The 24,816-nt window shown below is 38.1% G+C and overlaps 1 protein-coding gene across 2 annotated transcripts in view; it reads right to left on the bottom strand.

Annotated features, from left to right (window-relative positions):
- Nucleotides 1-285: 285 nt before the first annotated feature.
- Nucleotides 286-24,816, bottom strand: part of LOC121952564 (glucocorticoid receptor-like) — a 79,894-nt gene continuing 55,363 nt past the window's right edge. For both annotated transcript variants that reach the window (XM_042499329.2, XM_042499328.2), the window contains 6 exons: nucleotides 18,784-18,900; nucleotides 14,700-14,966; nucleotides 11,378-11,522; nucleotides 9,909-10,039; nucleotides 5,134-5,291; nucleotides 286-4,947 (listed from right to left, as the gene is read on the bottom strand). In XM_042499329.2, coding sequence (XP_042355263.1) covers nucleotides 4,795-4,947; nucleotides 5,134-5,291; nucleotides 9,909-10,039; nucleotides 11,378-11,522; nucleotides 14,700-14,966; nucleotides 18,784-18,900 — 971 coding nt within the window. In that variant the 3' untranslated portion in view covers nucleotides 286-4,794. The remainder of the gene's footprint in view (nucleotides 4,948-5,133; nucleotides 5,292-9,908; nucleotides 10,040-11,377; nucleotides 11,523-14,699; nucleotides 14,967-18,783; nucleotides 18,901-24,816) is intronic.

The following is a 24,816-nucleotide window of genomic DNA, read 5'->3' on the forward strand; positions in this document are numbered from 1 at the left end:
ACATCTGTATCCTCGCCATTCCTTCCCATTTGTTTTGACAATCTTGTGTTTTATTGGTATGTTGCAACAAAGATGGGTTTTTTTGTGAAAAATGTAGTACACTAAATAATTGGGTGTTTTATTGTACAGTATATATATTGCTTCAATGCTCAGCAAAAACTGTTTTCTCTAAATACCCAAGTGTTCCTTTGAATGCTCAGTTTTTTTTTCTTTCTTGCCTACATTTCCAGGTCATTTATAATATCTGGGATCCCAGAGGAAAAAAAAAAAAAACCCCACTGAAGCTGAGCGTTGAAAAACAGGAAATTTTATTGTGTATAATGTTTGAACTAAAATGAAGTCAGTTCTCCTGAATCTCCACTTTCAACCATTGATGAGAAAAACTAACCAAAACAATGCCAAACCCAATGTCAAGGAACAACACGGATAACTTAATTCAACATTTAATCAAATAGGTGAAAATATCGACACTGACTACAGAAGAGGTGTAATACAGAAGTAAAACAAACTATTGTTTTTTTTTAAACAAACATTTTATATTTTTTTGTTTGCTTTTACATTGGATTACATTTACATAACTGAAATACGAACAAAACAGACTTCAATGAAAGCCATAGCCATATGTACCAGTGAAACATGATCTGCCCTTAATCTTTAAAGATAATATTTGCATGTATTTTATACAAAATAGACTTTATCAACCAGTATGAGGGTAGTGCAATTCCGTCAAGCTCTGGTAGATTTACTTTCACACGGAGATCCAACTTTTTTTGTTTGATTTTCTATTTTAAAGTGACCAGTAAATCCTCACAGCAATATACATGGGATCCAAAGCCTGGACCCTTACAAAATATACCTTTCAAATAAAATAAGAAGTACTAGAAGTTGGATAATAAGTGCTACTTAAAATGTAACTGCTTGAATACTTCTTTTTGTTTGTTAAATCTTTTTTTTGTTTTCTCCTCTCTGCTTTGGTCACTCTCATATCATGCAAAAACGTCCTGCAGTCTGTCTCACCTTTCCTCCCTCCTATCCTTATAACTCTAAAACACAGTGAGCAATCATATAGACTTTCCCAATGACTCGTAAAATTTACATTTACTTCACAAGACAAACATGTTTAACACTTCCTAATGTATTCAACACGTCTACCTTTATCAAACATAAACCAACAAACAGAAAAATATTTACTTTCTTGACTCGTTCAATGTACAAAAAGGATTGGGTAAAATTATCCATATCAAAGAAGATCAAGCTGATGTATTCAAAATCACAGAAAATATTGTCTTTTTTTATTTTTATTTTTTTACAATAGATCAATCTTCAAAAGCACTGACACTGGTTAAGTGTTTATCTATTTCCTGATTTGAAATCGTATTTCTATGGCTCTCTGTCTCCCTTTTGCAAGGCCTTTACATGTAGTTGAAAGGATAAAGAGAAAAATGTATAGGAGTATAGAGATAATGTCCATGTAAAAATACTTTGTAATAATAGACATTGTTTACATTGCACTGGATATGTTGGCGCTGTTATATACACTTATGGCCATTTAAAAATGAGCAGGGATACTGTTACATCTACACATTAAAGCTGGTTTTCTGAAGCACCACCACCTGAAAACAACTGTACTACTGTATGCAAAAGTCACCCAAACAAATAGACAGTTGAGTCATATCTTCCCCAGAATAATCAACACTGACGTGAGCGCAATTAAGCCTATGTTCATTGAAGCGCAAGGCCATGAGACTGAGTTAGCGAGGCTGAAAGCCTGAACAGCACATGAAACAACCCTGCTGTGAGTGACCATCCTTTGGCAGAACAGCTGATTAAAAACATGATGGCTCTTACTGAATAGTGGCTTGTATACGTCCAGAGTCTGCTGTGCTGTTAGCAATAAGTAACACACAATTGACTGGTCTCTATGGCAACCTGCTACCTGGTCTGTTAACTGCCATTCAGAATTATGCGCTGCGGAGGGATGAGTGCCATTCAGAGAAGGGGAAAATCTGTACGGTCGACATTTTAGGCAGAAAGGCCTGGCAGTTACAAGAAACACTGAGGAAAATAGAGCTATGAGGGGGAGCATTGTGTTTGCACTTCCAGCAGAAGCCAATGTACAACTGCACTGTAAATGTCTGTTTGCTTTGGCCATCACATAAGCTGGTACGGACATTTTTTCACATTACAATTGTACCAAATGCTGACCACCACCTGTTTGAAAGCGGTATATATTACCGCTTTGCAACTTCAAAAATACAATATTTTGTGCATCTCTGAAAAAAAGTATCATACACTTAACTTGGATGACTACAATCAGTACTTTTAAGCTGGTGTAGGTGTGACACTGAACTAAGATCTCATAAATGAGCAAATTACAAAAACCACATGTTGAATCCCAACTGAATAATCACTTTGACATCTCCAGGAAAAGACATATAAAACTTGATATTACATTTGGCACTAGTGGAGCACATCCAAGTGATATAGTCACTCATAGCCTGAGTTTTGATTCACAAATTATTTGGACCAAACTGTATCTTCCAAAAATATTTTAACTTTAGAGGTGAAATCTTGTGCTGAGAAAAGAGGTTCTATCGTTTATGGGTGTCTCGTTTTATATGTCATGTATAAAACATATATGTTTATATATTTAATCATCCTTTCAGCCATGTTGAGCTCAACAACTTGATAATAACCCCACTTCCTGTCTGTGCAAACAATTTGAGATGAAACTGATTAAAGATTATATTTTAACTAAAATTATATTTTAAGTGAAATACTATTGTCCCAAATAAAATGCTTTTTGTTAACCTATTAGAAGAACTACATGGTGAGTTTGCTTATGTCTGAAAATTTCAGGTCAAATAATGCTCTTCTAACTATTTACTAGTCAGTGAATTTTCAAGCACTTAGTGTTTATGATACCTCATTTGAAAATCTAGAACCTAAACCTAAACTAGAACATCAGCATGAATGCAGCTTGCAATGAAAGGACGGTTTTACTTCAAGAAAGGTTTGCTTGAATCATGTTGGCTATTTACTAATACACAGACACCTTGGAGTTTTTTTTCAGAGGCAAGTTAGATCTAAAAATCCTACCTGTGCAACTACATCTGAATAAGGTACATAAATCCAGTCTAATTCCAATTAACAGCCCACTGATTATTTCAGGACTTTTACCCATAAACATACATTAAAATAAGTAAATCTGCCCCAAAATATGACAAAATATCATATGTGCCTTATTAAATTCATGTGGCCTGCATTCAGCACCAATGTGGCAGCAGCTACTCACAAGCTTGTTAAAGTATTCAGTTATGTATTTAGTATTATATTTGTTGGAACACGTGATACTGATTGGGAGATGCAGTATTTGTATCAAATATGCTTTACAGGGGATAGCAAGATTTCTTTTTAACTATGCCTGTCGTTTTTTTCTGTGATTCTCAAACTTTTTAAGACCTAAAAGTTTAGATCTTTATATTTCATACTGTTCTGCTCATTTGTAATCTGTACCATAGGCTGTCTTCCTTGTGTGAATAAAACAAGAGAGAGCTGCCCACATTAAAAACACCAAAAACAACAGCTTGGAAGGAAAACAGAAATTGCTAGTGTGGAAAAATGAAACCAGGAGAGAAAAATGTGGACGTATGTACAAGTAAAATTCTTATGAAAAAATAAAAAAAAAAACAAGGATTAAGAGAGGATGGCTATGAAGAGCTTTAGAAGCTAAAAGGCACTGTTTTTCCCTTCTCAGATACATCCTGTGTAAACATTTTGCTGACTGAATGTGTCTGCCAATACTTTGTATGTGTAAGCGTGACTTCTGCATGTGTGGTCAGAAATGCGTGTCTGAATAAAATGAATGAATATTCACCAAGCTTTTTCTTCTTCCATTGGTCAGGTATATAAATCTGATACATAACATTGCAGAAATGGTAACTGACTCAGAGCTTAGAACAGTTTGTCCTCAATGTCCTAGTTGTCCAAAAGAAAAAAAGAAAGAAAAGAAAGAAAAGATTCTGTCATGTCAGAGAATGCAATTTTTCTGTGTATTTGTTTATCATCTTCTTTGCCAAAAGTCCTCTGGAAACCGCAACAAGTGAACACTCACTACATTCTCTGCGCAGCAGAGCAGGGACGGGCAAAACTGAGACAAGCATGGCAGATGAGCAGAGAAACAGTAGGCTTGAATTTGAAGGGAGCTTTTATAGGCCGCTAATCCGGCGAGTTGGACATTGTATCAGGTGACGTGTTGAGAGTTGAAAAGGTGTTTCTAGGTGTTGGCTTGTCAGTAAAAACAGCAATAAAACACCATAGGCAGGAGAGAGTAAGAGGCAGGTGGCCACCAAAAGAAACAGCTTAAGAAACCTGAGGACAGGGCTGTGGACGGAGGGGGGAGTGAGGGGGCTGGAAAAATAAAAATAAAAAAATAGAACGCCCAAAGTACATACTGCCCACTAGACATTCAGAGCCAACGTGTGCCCTGGAGGACAATTTCTTCTTACCAGAAAGGGCTACCGCTCGGTGGTAGGGTGTCCTAGTTTGGCCCCTGGGACCAGATTGGGACGCATGAGGCCACAGGTATTGTGCTCCAAGATTAGTCTGAATGGCTTAGGCTGGGAGGGGCGTGGCAGAATTCCTAGAGGGGGCCTGGGAAAACAGAGGAATCCAATTCGAGTGATAGGGGAGGCAGGACAAGCAAAGGCTTACGGCTCTGGGTGAAAGCTTGGGGCCCTGGAGAGGTACACGGGTAGGACAGGATTTAAGGCATTGCTTCACAGTTTAAGGCAGTCATTTCTGATGAAACAGCAGAGGCTTGACGCTCCCGTCTTTGAATTTTGGTATCTGGTTGGAGATGATCTCTGCCAGCATCTCTGGGAATTCCACACTGAGAGTTTTATTCACAAAGGTGTAGAAACAGATTTGGAGAAGACCCTCGACCATCTGAAGGAGACATCCACGGGGGCAGACACACAGACAGATTAGTGAGAGTCTTTCTCTAAATTCAGTTCAATCCAATACAATTCAAAGGACTTTATTGGCACTAATTTTTTTAAGAAAATCAAAATAAAATTACAATGATAGATTTGTAAGAGTATGTATCTGTAAGAGTGTGTGTGTTTCTCAAACCTCCTGCATGGAGTCCAGTAGCTTAGTCAGCTGATAGAAACGCTGCCAGTTCTGACTAGCGTTCTCCTCTCTCTTGACGATGGCTTTTCCCAGCTCCTTGATGTACGTCATCCTGATCTCATCAAACACCGCCTGGCTTTTCAGGCCATCTTTTGGTACTACACATACACAAACATAAAGAGATACGTCAGTGCCAGCAATCGTAGGATTGTGACTCATGAAAAAGAAAGAAAAAAACATTGTTGAGTTACTTAGTGTTCATTTGAAAATTGTATTTATAGTTGGAGCCCCTAACAACATCGGTGGATCCCTGACCTACTTTAAAGTCCTAACAGGACATTGCTGTTATATCGAGCTGGTTGCTAACACAGAAGCACCCAACTGTTTCCATGTCAAAAGGTCCAAATAGATCCACATTAGACCAAGAACACAACTGTGATAACCTGTCTAAGAGGATAAAATTAACTTAACATGACAGTGGATGGAGTGAAAACAGTCTTTGAGATTTATTCTTGGTGGAACAAAAAAAATGAGACTGTAAGTGCTGAATTCCCTGCAATGTACCCATGTAATTTGCATGCAGACGCATCTGTAGTGTCCCTATATCTGCTCTGCCATCTGGACAGCTGGTGACGTGAGCAGCTGGTGATGCACATTTAAACTTCTGACTCCGACTGAAAATCCATCAGTGGTGTTGCTATTTGTCTTAGTCTGTTCTTTATCCTGTTTTCTACTGCAACAAACAGCACAGGGCATTAATAATTCATTAACATTTACTGTGTTGGGCCCCCAAAGAGGACAATTAGGGGATGCTGAATAAATATACACAAAGGCGCATGCACACACTTCCTAACCGGAATGCTGTAGGCAGTGGAAAATATGCAAAACTAAAGGTAACATCAATAGCTACTGTGCGCAGCTTGTTCACTAACCAGTGCCGTCTGGATCTAAGAGAACCAGTGAATGTTTGGACACACACTTCATAGAAATCACAAACTGCATGTTAAATGTACTAGAAAGAACACACACAGAAGATTTTGACTCTACTGGCTGCTGCTAAAAAAGCTAAAAAAACAAGAAATAACTGAGAAAACATCAATATGTCGTTGTCATAACTACTAAGTCAACACATCGCAGACTCCTTGTCAGTCTGGTGTTTGGCATAAGGCCCAGGCAAAGTAACTGGCCTAGAGATTATGCAAAACCACAGAGGGCATCATCGGGGTGAAATACTGTCTGATTTACATAATCAGATAAATGGGAAATACCAAAGTGCAAGTGCTATCTGGCCTCTTCATTACACATGTTGAGATTTGGCTGAGAGAGTAGCTGACAAAAACTGCCTTTCCTTTAGTATAAAATAACTGAATGTTTTACCTTTTTTATAGGGTTTAGGGTGCTAGCAGAAAAGAACTACTATGATCCATTTTTGTCTGTTTTTAAAGGAAAAGTGTGTAAGGTTCAGGGAGATGCAGTGGCATCTGGTGGTAAAGATTGCATATTTTACCAAGCTGAAACTTTTCCCGATTAGAATTCTAGGGCTGCCCCTTGAAAGTTGGAGGCTCGGATCATCAATTGGAGACCCTCAGACAACTGAAACTGCTTCAACTCGACTTGTATTTTCTGTTCAAGTATGCTTCCAGGGATGTTTTGGTCCCCAGATTTTGCTGTGGAGTGAGTGCTATTGATTTTCATAGTACTCTTTGCAGCTGCAGACAACAGCACAGAGGGAGACAAAGACCGCACTATAAGGTGAAGAAATTGTGAATTTACAGCTCGCAGCAAGTTATTACGAAATGTTCTCTGGCTTTTGCTAATAACTGGTGTCAGCAAAAAATACTGTTGCGCAGTTTTGACCCGCAGTTTTGATCCATTAGCGCCTTTAGCGTGTTTACTATAGGCTATGACATGAATGCCGCTTTCACACTAAATGTCCCTCAAAGGTTGGTAAAATGTTCTTAATAAAGAAATTTCACATGAAAAATCAGTCTCCCTCGCTCTGTTTTGCATTTCAGAGCCAAGCTTTTGTCCTAGCACCTGCTACTGCGTGCTCACATTTTCTCCCTAATAACTTCAGTATAAGCACTGAATAAATCAGTTTTGGCTGTATCTAGAGCCAGTGTTTGGTTTGTCCATTTTGGGTTACTGTAGAAACATGGCAGTGCAACATGGCGATCTCAATTGACGAGTTCCTAGATAATATTCCATTCATGACAATATATCCTAAATCCTACAGACTGGACGTTTTTTTTTTAAATTCTGTGCTGTGGACGTTAACTATGCTTAAAATTAAATCTTCAGTAAATCAAACTGTCCCATGGGAGACTTTAATTTTCACTCACGTACATATAAAATGATTAAAACATCTGATAGTATTTCCATCCCTGAGGGGAACAGATGGAAATAGCTCCAGGTATGAAAATCCAAGCATGGCTCAGTATGGAAATGTCATTTCCTCTGCATAAAGAGCAAATCACCTCTAAAGTGCGTCCTTTCCCCATTCACAGAGTGAAGCGGAAGGAAGAATGCTCTCCTCTTCTGCAAAGAGTAATTCACATAATTGGAAAAAAGTTTGATTTAGTAATACTTTTTATCATTCTGTCTAGTCTTTTTCTGGAGATTATAAGGCAGCTTATTGCGTGGCTGGAGTGGAGGCCCACGCATTTTATAAGTATGATTTTACCCCTTTAAAAGAAAAGTGAGGGCTGCTAAGCGTTTCACCTTTTTGTTCTAACCATTGAGAGTCCTTCCTCTAATGACTGTTGCCAGATTGTACATTTTAAAGTAACTCAAGCAACTGCCAGCAAATGAAAATGCATTCAGAATGAATTTAAAATACAAGAATAATTCTCAATTTTCATTCGGCAAAACTAAAATGATCAAAATTGGGAAAAGGGTTTTGCTGTAATGAGGTTTTTCATTATGTGCTCTTAGACGATTGTGATGATTACATAGCAAGCCAAACAGCAAGCTGTATTTTGTCCTCTCAAATAAGAAACGGAAAGTTGGACTAATTTAACTCTATGTTGACCTCACGGTGCATTACATATTCTTCAAACAAACTTTGGGACCAAATCTGTGGTTACAACACAAGGCAGCAGCAACTGTTCCCTATAATAGGAAGGGAAAAGAAAGCAGTCAACAGAGATGAAGTACCTGTTGGACACTTGAAGATCTTTTCAACTGAGACAGTAACCACAGAAGATGAACAGGTTGTACTTTTCTGTCCACAAAAAAACGTTTTTCAAGAAAGCTTTGAAAACTGGATAGAGTGATAAGGTTGTTATGGAAGGAAAGTTAAGGGAAAAAAATCACCTGACAGATACAGATCAGTAACAGATCATCAGTCTTTAGAGTAATGACGTGTTGGTATCCGCCTTTTCACAAAATGCCTTTAGATGTCCATGAGAAAACAGTTTTGTTACATAATTCGACAGGTCAGGCAAGAGAAGTGTGCTGCAATCTGGTCTATGGACTCTTATTTTGAACAGATAATACTCTACACTTTGACAACACAACAAGGGGATAAAAAGGAATATTTTAAAAAAACATCACAACTTAAAGAAAATGAAAATGTTTGAAACTTTTAAGGGTGCATTCCATAATTTCAATGATAAGTGTAAACAAAAGGAAGGCCTTGCTGAAGTTAATGCTGCCTGACACCGATCCTTAAAAATGCTGATAAAGGTTGTCAGTCATCCAGGTCGTGGTATCCATAGGTGCTGTTCTGTTGGCTTGGAGATCCACTTAATACATTGGATCAGCTCGAAATATTTGTCCTCGGAGGCTTTATCATCATCAGATGATCATCAGATGGTTTCCAAGATTGGAACTCAAATCACAATAATTATGTTTTTAAGACTTTAAATGTTAATGTTAATATTTAAGCCAAATTAAGGCTTAAGACGTTTCATCTTTGTCACTGCCATTTATTCAAATTATTATTAATTTCTTATACTGCACTGTAAATTTTATTTTTGTAATTTATTCCTGTCTTTGTAATTTCTGGCTTGTTTTTATCTTCATTTCTCTAGCTATTCAATTATTTTTTTCATCGGCATTTAAATGTATTTTTATAATGCGTTCCTTTTGCACTTTGTTTCAAAGTTTTTGATGTTTTTGAATCACTTTGTTCCTGAAATGTGAAACTTAGCTTGCCCAAAAGTGTGTTTTTATTTCCCAACAAATGACTTGGAACTTCAAATTTGTGTTGTTTTTCTACATTACTGAAAACACTAATAGTCACATAGCACAACATAAGAAAAACTGACATGAGTTCAAAATGTGGCCTTGTGTGCGCTGTAGATTAAAATCCTCAAAATTATTTTAAAGGAAACTGGCTGCTGCTCTCTTTTTTGTTTACTTGACCAAAATACAGAAATATATGTCATGATAGACTGAGTGCTTATGCTCAGTGACTCATGGATCAACAGATTAATGCGTTCAAAGCTCCTATAGTAGCCACAATGTGATATAGAAATGACCGCAATGGCACATGAAGCCAGACATATTCACTCATCCATCCTCACCAATTCTACTGAACTTATGTATGAGTAGAAATTTGTATTTACGATGCAGTTTGTCACCATTCCACTCAAAATGCCGCCCTACTGTTACAGACTGAGCTGACCTCACACTGCAAGGAAATACGCTGCAGCAGCGTTACATACTTAACACAATGGAAAATTGATTTGTTTTAATCCCAGAATAATTGCAAGTTCCTGAAGTTTGGAAAACACTGCTGAGACTTTTTAAAGAGAAGAGTGTTCCATTACCTGTACTGAGCAGTAACAGGACCTTCATGCACAGGTACTCCTCATAGGACACCTGCAGCCTGACAAACTCATTACAGATCTTCAGCATCTGCTCGCACTGGTCGGACATGAAGGGCAGCTTCATGCGGTCTCTAAAAGGAGTGAGGAAAGAGCCAGGAAGCAGAGATGAGAAGTGTAGAACCGGTGGGGACAGCGGGGAATAAACAAGGGGAAAACAGAGATGTATAGATTAGACTTGAAGCTCTTTCACTCATCCTGTTATTCTATTCTAAACAAACAACCCCAGCAGGGGAGCACTACAATCTTGCAGAAGAAAACTGGATTGTGAAATCAGTCCTGATGGATTTTCACACCTCACTTCCACTAACACACAGTCTGCATTACATTCTACCTCTGAAATCAATACAGCATATTCTCCTGATACACAGCCCTGGCTTTAGAGCTGTCCATTCATTCGGACCGACTGCAGTGCTACCGGCAATGACTTCTTCACTTTTCATTGCTATTTTTACCTGTCTATGAGTTTACGGATCCTTTGAGAGCTGCTCTTCACAGCTCAGGCCTACTCGTTCAACGAATTTCCATTGAAGAAGATGAACTGTTTGCACGTTGTCAGGGGCAAGAGCTTAGTGTTTGGTGCACTCTTGCCACTCACTACAAAGTGAAAAACATTTGCACTTTGGGCAAAAGAACACCACACTTCAAACAAGTGCAAAATGGTCACATGGGAGTCAGAGGTTACTTTAAAACAAGAGCCATGACCAGAACCAGAACCAAGTATATAGCAAAGCGAAGAAATCAAGATGTCAATTGGACAAAGTATTGAAAATTATAATTAAAATGTTGTTCTTTGATCAAATATGTCTTGATTTAAATCAAAATTTAACAGATTTCATACTGCAATTTATTTAGGCTTTTGAAACAAAACATTTTTTTATGTTTTTTGTGTTTGTTTTCATGATAAGTTTGGCTTAACTGAGTTATCAAAAAAAGAGGGCTTTTCCGCCATGATTGACAGCCGTGACAGCCAATACCTGCACTCGCATTCAATGCAGCTGCTTGTTATTGGTTGGACAGGTGTTTGGGCGGGAACTCCCCCATCGTGAAAAACGCTACTGCGCAGATGTAGGGCTCCCAATGACATCACGCTTACTAGATGGCAACGCTATCCGTATCCGGGATATTTTTACATCACTACAGCATAGTGGGGGTAAGTGGGGGCGCGTCGTCCATCTTTATTTATAGTCTATCACTAAAACACAGACACCGCAAAATTTCCAATACACTGACTGTAGGCGTCACACCTAGGTATATGATAGGTGATAGGTGGGTGAGTGTGCTAGCCACATGATGATTATGAAGTGAGACTGACACCCTGAAATGAGCAAATGCAAAACAACATGGGCTGACAAAATGACAGGCTGAAAAAGGGACTGCAAAAGCATACAACAGTTGGCCGTGGTACGCACTTGTTAATGACAAGATCGGGGGCGAAGCAGAGCATGCTACCGTTGCACTGCTCATACGACCTCCAACCAAGACTGAAGGACATGAGGAAGAGCCAGGAGCACTGCAGCAATGTCATCTGGTCATCCAGGTGCAGGTTGCGGAAGCCTAGGAAAGTCAGAATGTCAGTGGCTTGGAAGGACACACTGATGGAGAGATGCAAACACACAGTCATAATCACACAAATTAAATAATCATCTGATGATATGACACTTAGAGATTATCAAATTTGAGCATTTTTGGTCAAAAGAGTCATAATGACTGAATGCCATATTTTTCAAAACAGTGTATGATGATTGTGCTTTTACAGCTTGGAAAATAATGATTTGTTATGTTGTATGTTTCTGCCTGTATTGTTAAAAAGCACAGTTTAATATATTTATTTTAAAGAGATACAGAAGCATTGAAAAAAAGAAAAAGCAGCCGCTCAATACATAATTTAAACACAATGAAGAAGCAAGCTCACACAACGCAAAATAGGACAATCTAGTTAAGTCGATGTTCAAATTAGAATTAAATTGCGGCTTATTCATTTCCACTCTGTCAAAACTATAAAAGTGGAACCTCACATGAAAAGTCCTTTCACATTACATTTGTTTTAAACCATGGCTTTGTTACGTAAAAGCTGCTTCTCCCCACGGAGAGAGCTTTGCCTCACTATCACCTTGGCAGATTGCCAGCCAAAGATTGGAGATCACCAAAAGATTGGAGCAGATTTGTCCACCATCGTACTGTCACATACAAAGAGGGAAAAAAAAAAAGCTAACGTTACATGTTCAGTGACGGGCTTTCTCTGAAGCCTCATTCCCACTGCACAAAAAAACCCGCTAACATCTGGCTTTTTAAGGTGCTGCGTACAATCGGCACTCACACCCGAGTCAAATGACTTGGTTTTTATCGCCTCTGGCTCGGATCGGCATTGATGGGATCGGATCGACACGCGGGTGAATGTGGTAATTTCAGCTCTTTAACCAGCTAGATGCCAAAAAGTGATCGTCTGCCAGAAACTAATTGCCATCCGTGGGAGCGCGCGCAGCTTTTTAAAGCTGAATCGCCCAGTATTCAGCTGCTCTCACATGGATCAAACAGTCGTAGCATGTAAATACACATAACTTTATGTCCGTGGTAAGAACATAGGTATGTCTTTGGAGAATTTTAAAGTCTTTTGAAACCCAATTTCCACGTGTTTGCAATTTATATAATATCAGGCATGACATTTACGTGATTATAGACAATATTGCTGTTCCCGTTGTTTGTATGTTTAGTATGTCTTAAATCTTGTTTAACATTTGGAAAGTAGTCTATCATTCTTTATGAATGGGTATTGTAAAAACAAAGGTATTATCTGCTTTTATTCTTATGAGCCTGCATTATGTTACCTGCTCTGTGCCTGAGATTATAACCACTCCAATCTTGAAAACTGCATTATATTTGTTGCATTGGTCTTTCAAAGGTATTTAACACAGATAAAAAGGGACTGGGTGAGCTATAACCTGTCAAATATAATCACTATGAATGAAATCAAGTCATTATGAGGCAGAAACAGCCTTTCAGTGACAAGAGTTCTCTTAAAAGGAATTTCAACAGGTAAAAGGAGGTAAAAAGGACTGAAGTGGTTCTAATCTTGGCCACAGAGCAGGCAAGATAATGCAGGTTCTTAAGGATTATAGCAGATAATACCTTTATTTTTACATTACCCATTCATAAAGTATGATGGACTTCTTTTTTATTCACATACAAACAATGGGAACAACAATTTTGCCTATAATTGCATAAATGTCATGCTTGATCAAACTAAAAAACACAAACGTGAAAATTGGGTTTCAAGAAACATTAAAGTTCACAAAGACATACCTATGCTTTTACCACGGACATAAAGTTATGTGTATTTACGTGCTACGACTGTTGAAGACGTGGATACTGAGTGATACAGCTTTAACAGGCTGTGCGCACTCCTGATCTTAAATCTTTGCTGTGACCAATAGCAACATTTACAGTGAGAGGAGAAAATCTCCAAACAAATACTTGGAGTGATTATCAAGTCATGTGCCTTCTTTCTCAAGATTAGAAACTAGCATGGGTGGTTGGAAATTCCACTCTCTTCCTGTTTCCATTTTTGCCTCTGTGAAAATGACACCACATAGCCTTCAAACCCAGAGATTAATTTTTTTTTCTTGAATTTTATAAGATGAATTTAAGTTATTCAAGAAAAAAGTAGTAAATATAAAATCGAAATATAAAAGTCAAATCTTTAATGCACACTGAAACTAAAACAACAATCCTTTTTTAACTGCTACACTAAAAGAAGTCAAGATAACACTGACAATAAATGCAGTCATTTGAATTGCTTTGAGATGAAAAGAGCAAATTTCCGTCTGCTGTCGGAACATTTTCTTTACAGAGATAATGAATTTAGTTGGCTGTAGGAACATCCTCTTTATGCACGTTCAAAAAGATATTAACCTTGGTCGTGACCTGATCAAAATCAAAGTACTTTGAAGAGGCTGCATTTCAAAAGTAAATTGTTCTTTTACAAGCTGCCATTAGTCTCCTCGTCTGTCTATAATTACAGATTCAGCCATTACAGAGAAGTCACACTTTTTATTACATCATTACTGAACATCTGTTGTTCTTTGGCTTCACTGCCAACAGGAATCATGTGGGAGAAAAAACTCTGTCTTTTTGCACAGTCTTAAGTTAGACTTCTACAATGCCAACCACTGTACCAGTTAAGATACCTCAATGGCTACCAGCCTAACCATGATTTAATCAGCTCCACAATGGCTCCCTCTCTGCTTCTCTAAGTCTGAAGAGCCTAATCAACATCATTAATCTGATTTGAGTCATGTCTTAACACTTGTTGTAACCACTGGAAGGAACACAGTGACATTTTGAATGATGGTAAATTCGGTTTCTTTCCAGGAAACAATATCTATTTTGCATAATTTCACAAGTTAACTTGCGGCCGCTTGTGGTCTTCAGTTTTACTGAGGAATGCTAACAATGCTGACAAGCAGATGCTTTGGTATCTGGAGGGCAAAAGTGAAAGCTATGCTATAAATGTCTAGTCAAACTGCATATTTTCCATTTGATCTAAAGGTGATGCAATTTACCAGCTGTGTGTATAAATGACTTCATTTTCCATCAGTGCCTTGGCCCGCTTCACAATACATCAGTCTCAATTACAAGCTGCAAATACTCCTAGTGACACACTTTGCTCGAGCAATGATATGCACCTAAACCCAACCAAAGGCAACTCATGGAAAATAACTTTAATTTGGTTACCAGGTAGTGACTTGGCCCACTTGACTGCCGAGATGACCTGCTGTCCCCCCAGCCTGTTGAGCGTAGTCATGAGCCGTGAGGAGGTGTCAGGCAGTGTGCTGTCATAGCCCGAATAGATGACCTCTGGTTCGATGGCCTTGAGCACAGACAGCATGGTGGGGACAAGTTGGGGCATGCATCTGGGGATGACTGGAATAGGCATGTTGCTGACAGGCTCTGCAGAAGGTCGTTGCACTTTCATCTTGATCAGCTTCTTGTTTTTCCTCGCTGTGGGATGGGGAGGGACAGATGAGGAGAAAGGAAGGACAGGAAACGTGAAACAAGAAACTGGTGAGCAGTGACAGTCCTTATTTTCCTTTTCAGCTGTTAAGGAGATGTCGTCTTTTCAACATCTCAATTGTGTGATTCTGGATTTTAAAACCAATAGCATTTAAAGAACTAGTGTGTAGGATTAAGGGGCATCTAGTGATGATGTTGCAGTCAGATGCAACCAATTGAATCTCCCCCTGTGTTCTAAGCGTGTAGGAAAACTACAGTGGCCAATGTAAAATGCAAAAGTGCAAATGGCTCTGTCTAGAACAGTGTTTGATTTGCTGTATACTGTAAAATAATATGGCAGACTCTATGGAAGAAGATCTGCTCTGTATGTAGACGTGCACGGATCATTCTAAGGAAACAAAAACACAACAACTCTTAGTTTCAGGAAATTATAAACTAATTAAAATATTAAAAAATGAATATTATATTCCATTTCTGCCAAAATATCCCCCTAATTTCTACACAATGGACCTTTAATGTATAGTAATAATTTTTTGTGGTACTTTTATCTATTTTTTTTCACTTGGTTTTTAAACATGTCAGTTCTATTATTAAACCTGCTTGTCCTGCTATTATTCTGATTTTATTCTTCAATATTTTTCGTCTTCTTCTTCTGACTTCTTCTTATTATTAATATTATTATTAATATTTTGATTGTAAAGCACTTCAAATAACATTTGTGTATGATAAGGTGCTCTGCAAATAAACTTGCCTCACCTTTAAACAACAGAAACCAGACAACAGAATAAGATACAGACAAAAGCAGAAAACTTTTTGTTGAAATTGATAGATGATAAAGTTAGACTAAAGTCCTCACCAGAATGATTTCTATGAGGGGTTAGGAGTTAGGGTTACCGTTGGAGATTCATGTGTTCTCTTCAGAGAGGCAATCAAAAAATATTGTTTTGATTATTAGAACGCTGGTCACGTCCTTGTCCAAAAAATGTCCATCATTATTGCCTGGAGCCCAAGATGACTCATTCAAATTTCCTATTTTGTCTGTTATAAAACAGAGAAAAGAAGCAAAACCCTATGTTAGAGAAACCATCAGAATTGTTGCTGTGGATAATTATTATCTGTTGATCACTTAATCAACCAATCCTTTCAGCTCTTAACTTTTTTTTTTTTCAATTTCTCTTCAGTGCAAAAACAGCAATGGCAAATTACTGTGTTTTTGCGCACAACATGTGGCCTATCTAGGCATCATTTTGACATTTTCTCCCACTAAATGTGCAAAAACTGTCAGGGGTTTAGAGGTTACCCTGAAAAAAACATACTACTCTCTACCTTTTTTAATTTCCTCTTGGTGTTTCTATGGCAACTAAGAGCCTTTCTGGTGGGAGTCTGTCTGCTGATGCTGCATTGTCCATCAAATCTCTCTCTCCATCCCTTTCTGTATGTGAGACTACTTTCACACTCATCTAACACACACTGCACTGTTAACACGTAATCTTGCACAACACTGACAGCAATTTCATGCTCTAAGAAAGCATTAGCTGGAATAACACAGCAACCAAGTTCTTGAGCAGTTGTTGTGCTCCACCTGTTGCTTCCCATGTTCATCTTCTTAAACCTCCACGCAACTTAATTGTTGCTCTGTTCTAAACATGTATCCCTTGAAGCAGAGTCAGAGAGTCACATTATTGAGTTGAGTATTGGCTCTCTACTAGACATGACTTTCTTTAACTTTCTCAAACTCTGAACAATCTAAACTCAGAGAGTCCATGGATGATCTGTTTTCATCCGTCATTTCCACTGTCTTTTAAGATTACACAAAATGACAACAAAGCAAATAAAGGGGGATATAAGAGACAGAATGCTTCAGTGATACACATCCCTGTTAATCTGAGGCTGTATGTGCAGAGCAATGATTATGGGTTATTAAATATCTGTATGTAACTTTGTAAGTATAAATCTATTATTGAAACAATAGAGCTAAATTAGTTTTTTTTTTTTACTCTCCAAATAAAAATAAGTCAGAAATACAGATGAACACGAATCCAACATATTAGTAAAGATAAACTGGCCCATTCATAAAAAAACACATTTAATTTACAGTAGGCTACATAACATTAATGATAAGCCAACTGTTACCCATGAATCCTTGTCCAATCATGTGAGCTAGTTAATGCTTAATAAGAGAGAGGAACTTACCCAAAACAGCGAGGTGAACTAGTTAGCCAGCATTTACATAGTGCTTATACATATTGGCCAGTTATCTGCATTATTATTCCAATACAGGCATTCTGCAGTGAATCTTCTTTGTAACCTTTTAGGAATGAGACGCCGACACACCGCCCACCTCAGAAACCACTGAGTTTGAGGTTAACACACCCAGCCATGCTACAGCTGCTGCTCACTTAACATCTACAGTCAAGTGCAAACCAAAGAAGACCCGGAAATATTCAGAGTTACCTTAATTGCAACTCAATTTTATACAATATATGTAGTAAGGGGTCCCTGCTCCATGTCTCTTTTGGCTAAGGGGTCCTTGGCCTGAAAAATATTGAAGACCCCTAACACATAAGACGTGGCATATAAGGTCAGTGCTGTAACATAGTTCAACATAGACTGTTATTTTCATATAAGTCAGAAATCTTCAATACAAAATTAAAGAAAATTGACCTGTAGTAGTCAAGTTGTTATGGAAGTATTAGCATATGTAACTTAGTACTACTCAGTTTATTGTGCAAGTGTGAAGCTACAAGCATGACTTTAAACACCGCAAAGTTTCATCCCAGTTGTTGCATTTCTCATGAGAATTTTTTCAGACACATTTAAGCAGGACATGTGGTGACATGGCTTGGGTGATTGTGGTTTAAGTGTTAAGTAGACATAGTGGAGGCCATGGTGGAAAGAGTGGGTGGCAGTGTAGCAATATACTTGACTGTAGCTTGGGGATGTATCATATTAAATGCGGCTGCCTTCCTGGTGGCATGAGTCAATCTTGCCCATTTATAACAGCTTGACCTTTAGCTTGTGGGTCATAGCTTGCAAAGCATTACTAAGTCAAAGGTGTGAATTTAGATGTAATTTCTCATTTTTCCCTCATGCTCTGCCACCTGATGTAACAAATAGGGTGAGAAAGGTGTGGGTGGAGGCTAACAGTTGTCTTCAGCTCCATATTGCCCTGTATGGGCCCTTCTGTTTCAGTCGGAAAAACCTTTCACTGTGAAACCCAAAACCTGCTGTTTCACTTTGATGTCAAAGAAAAGAATGTATAAATAACGGACGTAGCTACTGCGGAGTCACCCATTTTTTTTTTTGGTCGTTTTTTTTTTTTTAATCCTTGAATTTGGCATTTCAGCTGTCGCCATCTCGTTTTTTGGAGCCACAAGATTTTTGGGATGAGTGAGGAGGAGCGAGGAAGGGATCTGACTCACAGACTGTAGCGAGTCTTCGCAGAGAGCCTGTCATTCACCCTTAAAGATTCATAACTTTGGGCCTTAATAGAATACAAACTGGTGGGTAAAAAAAAATCAATCCCCATTAAGCTGTCATGGATGTTGGAATTAACTATCGAGACCAAAGCTGTTTTTTTACAAGGATATAAACGTGTATATTTCTGCTGTAAAGTTGAGTATTTTAACATGGGGGTTTATTTGAATTTTCTCTGTTTTGGAGCCAGTCTCAAGTGAACATTTGACAAACTGCAGTTTTTGGCACTTCTGTGTTTGCTTCATTTTTCAGCCTTGAAGGCTGCTGATTAATTTAAAGACAATTTAAGGCAAGTGGGTCTGATTTCGAGATGTGTCAGACTGTTTACCTTCCAAGTTCATCCCGGCTTGAAGACATTTCCTGAAGCGGCATGCTGGACAGTTCTTCCTGCGGATCTTATCAATGATGCAGTCATTTCTCCCTGCACACAGGTAGTTGTGCTGGCCTGTAAAAAGGAAAGGAAGAAGAAGAAGAGGGGGGGGAAAGGGAGATATATTAGCCAGCTAAGAAGGTTTGAGAAGGATTCATCTGGGCAGCATTTATCAAGACCACCTGCTGATTCTACAATAAGCGTGACAAACCTGTGACATTCCTCTGGTGTGAAAGCTGTTTCCCAACAATCGGACACGAACATAATCATATTGTGGCCCATGCATTAGAGCCTAAATGTTCCACATCTCATCACATGCACCAAATCTTGGCACCACATCACCCCAGTCTTAAAAAACCTTCATTGGCTATCAGTCTCCCATCAGGTTACCAACCCTCACAGCCCCTCAGATCCGCTTCTGCCAGTCTCCTCTCCACCTCAAAATCTTTCCTCCGCACTTTTGGGGACAGAGCCTTCTCCAGGGCAGCTACCAGGCTCTGGAACTCCCTCCCCCAAGAGATCCGTGACTCTGATTCCCTCACCATCGTTCAGTCCCACCTCAAAACCCATCTCTTCTCCTTTGCCTATTTTTTTAGTTTGTTTGTAAAGCGACCTTGAGTTCTTGAAAGGCACTATATAAATCCAGTGTATTATTATTATTGTTATAATTATAATCTGTTTGCACATCAAGAACCCTTTCACCTTTTCACAAAAACTCTGTATGCTGCATGTGATTAAGATATGGGAATATAAACCAGAGATGAAACTTTGATCAATTTAATATGAAAGAGGCAGCAATAGATATCTGGCCAGTGGATAGAAAACATGTTGACTCCATCAAACATTTTGAAAGGAAATGTTTGTCGGTGATGTGCAAGCAGCACTTTTTAGGGGAAACAAGCATGACTATAACTTTAATAGTTTGGGATTTTAAAGATAAAGCTGGCAATACTCTTCATTTTGTTTTTGGAAATAAATGTGATGAAAAAAAGGACAAAACCACTGATGCATTTCTCAATACTTTCTAACTTCCCATCTGCACTTCTCAGCCCCAAGCCCATTTGCTGCAACAAAATATGTAGATCTTTATAAAAGGGGTCACAAATACAAAACATTATTTTGGAAAAAAAAAGTCTCACTAACATCCTAAAACAGCTGAGTATTGTAGTTTTTTAGCAAATATTACTGAAACAGGAGTAAAGATCGATCTGAGATTTTCATGGTATAATACTCATCCTTAAAAAATATCTTGGTTTAATGGTATATTAAAGAATTATTATTATTGTCAGTCAGAATGACCCTTAAATGAATAGAAACAGAAGGGTAAGTGTTGGTTAACCAAATGTTTTATCACTATAATTAAGACTTCAAACCATTTTTAATGGAAGTATGTGTAAAAAGTTCCCCTTTGAAAATAACTAAAATAAGAGGTGAGATTCTCCGATCAGTCGTTTTTTTCCCCAATACCTTAGATGAGATAAATGTATGCTGTATGATAATTGTCAACTATCATATCATGGTATACCTTAAAACCGGTATGCCACTGCAATGCCTGATTTGTTGGGGACCATTTTTTGTTTTGGAACTGGTGTGCTATTTACACAGTATAATACAGCAATGCTGTCCACTTAACTACAAAAAAACATGTTTTTTAAATAAATACAGGCCTGTGGCAGTATAAGCAGCATTAGCCCAGCCCACGGTGCAACAGTGTCTTGATTTTATCACATATACCACATCTGCGGCAGAGCCTGAGGAGTGTCACGAGTCTTATCTCTCCAGCATCAACACATTCTTTTGAGTTCAGGCTGAGACAAAATTAATAAGAGAATGTCCCTTAACATCTTGCAAAGCATGCACCATGTTTTTAGGTTTCACTATGACAGTCATTCTATGAAATCCAACTGCCATAATTAAGTAGAATCACCTCTGAGTCACTAACCCAGCAAAGATATTCACATCTGCTGCTGAGATCATGTAACACTGTGGAAAACAGATCGTAGGCAGGGATTTAGAAAGACTGTACTTGCACTGCAAACTCAATCAAAGCTGCCTCTTATGTCAAACCATTTACAGGTCTGAAAGCTAGCTTTATACTCTTGTCAAGGCCTGAATTAAATGATTACTTTCTAGTATTGGATTCCTAAAAAGCTGTCTTAAATCCTGATCCAAAAGAGAAAACAGGGCACACTGAAGACACTTTGTAAGTTGCAATGGCAAAGAGATGAGTTGCCACCACATTAAGAAAAACAAAGTTGGCAGGAATGCAGGCCAACTAGTAACTCATAGGTTACCAGATTTGCAGCTGATTTGTGCTTCATCTAACCTGAAGTTGCAATATTTCTTAACTCTTTAGGTTAAAGGTACTATTAAGGAATTGTCAAAAACTCATTGTAAACAGTATCACCAGCGACAGGGATAGCCATACCCAAATTTGCCATATTTGCATTATTTTCTGCACTGGGTTTGTGATCATAGCCTTTTCTTGGATGCATGCTTCTTACCTCCCCTAACTGCGGGAAACTAAGGAGAAAATAAGAAAATACAGGCAGAGGGCTGGGTCTCTGCATATAAACTGCTGCACACTTCTAGTGGGTTTTAAGTGATGATTAAGAGGGATTAATTTTGTATGAGTCAATACATACATTTTTTCCCCCTTTTTTAAGGAAAATCCTTCACTTTTAACTTCTGCGATGGAAAAACGTGCCATACTGCAGTGCTCCCCTAGAAGTTGCATTCTTTCATGGAAAATGTCGAGTTCACAAGCATCTCTTATTAAAGAGCAAACGCCCCTTCTGGATGACTGGATGGCTAAATTATAACTTACTCCCCCATCACCAATTACTGTAGATAAGAAGAGGTAAGGTGAAAGGTCTGCTCATTAGTCACTTCTGGCATAATAGCAAAACTCATTATAGAGCAGATCTGCACAGCTGTCAAACTGCGAAGAGCAGCAGAAGCGGAGGATACAATAAATAATCGCACAGAGATCCTGTAAGGTACAATCTTTTCATGTTCAAGAAAGTAGAAAAGTGGTGGACATATCGTCAAACTGGATGATAAAATAAAATTGTAATAAATTGTTCTTCCTGTGCCACTCTCCACCAATCCTTCAATTATTGCACACACACATACACGCACACACGCACACGCACACACACACACACACACACACACACACACACACACACACACACACACACAGTGAGAAGTTTCTGCATGACTGTAAAAACACATCTCTACCTGTAAAAAGACCTCAATAGACAAAATGCCCTTTATGACCATAAACAGTGTTACTGATCTTTCAAATACCATGTTTTTGATGCATCTTTTTGAACTAAAGGGCATTCAATAAAACTGCTGGCACCATATAATAGAATGTCAAAATAATACTGTACAGTGTGCAAATTGTTTTCCTTTATTAATACATCCATTTAGGATCACCTTTAAATTTAATTTATTCTTGAACTATGTTTAAGAAAAATGACAATAAAGTTACCTTGTACCGTGTACCTTAGAGGCACAAGGACATGATAGCAAATTATTGTGCCATATTTTAAAAGTGATTTTCCAAATAAAAAAAAACAGAAGAACAGTTTTGTACTAAGAAAAGCCTTAAACCTCAGTTTAACAATGTCAAACCACTTTCGAACACTGTTCAGCCATGTGTTTAAAAATAAGTTCTCTTAAAAACCCGTATGACCATTAGCTATTGTATGTCAAAGCAATACGATAATTGAATCAACAAATTTCAAATTGGCAAGCATCCCAGATTCACCATCAGTCTTTACATCTGGCAGTCATTAGAGTTAATGTTGTCAATGAAAACTAATAAAAGCATTGTCAAACCAAAATCTTTTTCCATGCTTAAACTGAGACAAGATCCTCACAAAAGAAACCTTTAAACAGTATCTAACAACAAATGAAAGCTACTAAGAAAGATGGATAAATAGACAAATTAACACAGTTTTGAGGCGTCTTTCTTATTCTGACTTATCCCACTAGACATCTCTTCAAAAGCTGGTACTTGGCCTGGCTTGACCTGATGTTCCTGCCAGTAATGTCAGCTGACATGTTCATGACCTTAATTCATCTACAGTTCCTCTGAAAACTAATTAGGCTGTCAACCACAAAAATTATTCTCCTAGATGTTCACAAAAGGATTATTTTTGCATTAATGTTAACCAATGTTGAAGATGTTCCTCTATGTCATCATACAGCCTTTAAGTGAACAAGTGAGCGAATCACTGCAGTAGAGTACAGGTGGCTAAAATAATGCCAGTGAGGCCAGGGTTTGAATATTATCATAACCTAAGACAAAAGACTAGTTAACATTGAAAAGGATGTTGAAAAAGTGCTTTTAAAATTATATGAAAAGGGTGAAAAAATGTCCATTTGGCTCCCTACACCACATTACTATATGTATCTTTGTGCACAGGTCGTAGCTGCTAGTTGTTTCTAAAAGAAAGACAAAAATTGCCAAAAATTCCAGGTTGTGTCTCTCATAATAACTTTGATTAGAGGTATACTTTGGCAATTTTCAGCTAGCTTTTTATGTATAAATGGACCATGGCAACTTCCCTCCAGTTTACTGGCACACAAATCTACCTGCTCATCTCAACTCATGTTTTTTTCCATAGGGCTGTTGCTTGGACCACAAAATTGTGCTTCTGCCATTTCATACACCCACCAACACTGCCAACAAAGGTGTAAAGAAGCAAATATAGAGAGATGCAGGTCAAAGTCACAGCAAATGGTAAAACTACACAGTGATAATCAAACATAAACCAAGATTCCATTACTAACCTATTTTGAGCCTAAAATGTCTTCAGAAACATATTTTAGTGCAGTGTTTGGCTGTGATAAAAGAATTTGTGAACAGGAAGTTTGCGCCTTTCTGTTTCCTTTATTGTAAAAGCTGAGGCTAACAATACTGAGATCAAACTGTAAAACTTAGCAGTGCTTATCAAATATGAACCAATAATGTGTTACTGCATTGCCTTTTTCTCATCTAAAATGTTTTCAAAAATGTTGGTTTACCTGTGGAAAACGGCCAAGCACGCTTTATGCACCAGTAGGAGCATTTATTGATCCTGTGTGGCACAGTGCATTTTTGAAGATGTAAGTTTTCTACCTCTTGAGCAAAAGTGAATGCCATAACTGTTTTCCTCTGTTTTGTCTGACCATTAAGCCTAATGTTTTTAAGTATTTGCATCTTTCTACTGCAAAGACAGCCAAGTTTTGTGAAAAATATCTTTCCAGCAGTAAAATACTTCTTTAAGGCTGAGTAAAACAATCAGTTCTGTTTAATGTTACTACCTGTGCAGTAGTGTTAAAAGAATACCTTTTAAAGTATGCATTTATGTTTGAGCAACCACTATTCATATTTTGTATAATGCTGGCCGTCAGATCTCTGTAACACTGACCTATGTAGTTGTAATAGCGAATCAGTTCATATACACTTTCTCTTTCAATGCAGTGTTTTACATTATTTTGCTCTCCTCCTGTTTTCTCAAAAACAACTCAATACTGAGGCTAATACAGCAGCCTACATGCATGGACTATTAGCACCAGCAAACACAGAATCTGGGACATCAAGCAAATGATTAGCTCAGCTTAATGATACTTCAGAACAACAGTGCCCTACGTTGGTGGCCGGAGTTAAATACGTTCTCTAATCAAGATGTAGCAAATTTGTACTGCACTTAACACAGTATAAAAAACTTAAAACATGCAAAAGTTCAAAGTATGGACTAATGCAGCTTAGAAAAAGCAGTGTTCTCTACACATTTCTCAAAATCATACTGAGAGTCACCTTTTCAACTTACGAATAAATACATTTCACACAGACTGGAGATTAATCTGCAGTGTTGGTGTTGTGGTGTGACAACAAGATAGCAGCCTCAGAGCTACCAGTTGCAGCCATCACTGATAGCACAGGAAGTCATTGCAAACAATGGCGTAAACAGCCATCTGTGGTGTCAAAAGTGC

The sequence above is a fragment of the Plectropomus leopardus genome, chromosome 15 (genome assembly GCF_026936395.1).
Source record: "Plectropomus leopardus strain MGB_pleo_1.0 chromosome 15, ASM2693639v1, whole genome shotgun sequence".
Taxonomy (NCBI): Eukaryota; Metazoa; Chordata; class Actinopteri; order Perciformes; family Serranidae; genus Plectropomus; species Plectropomus leopardus.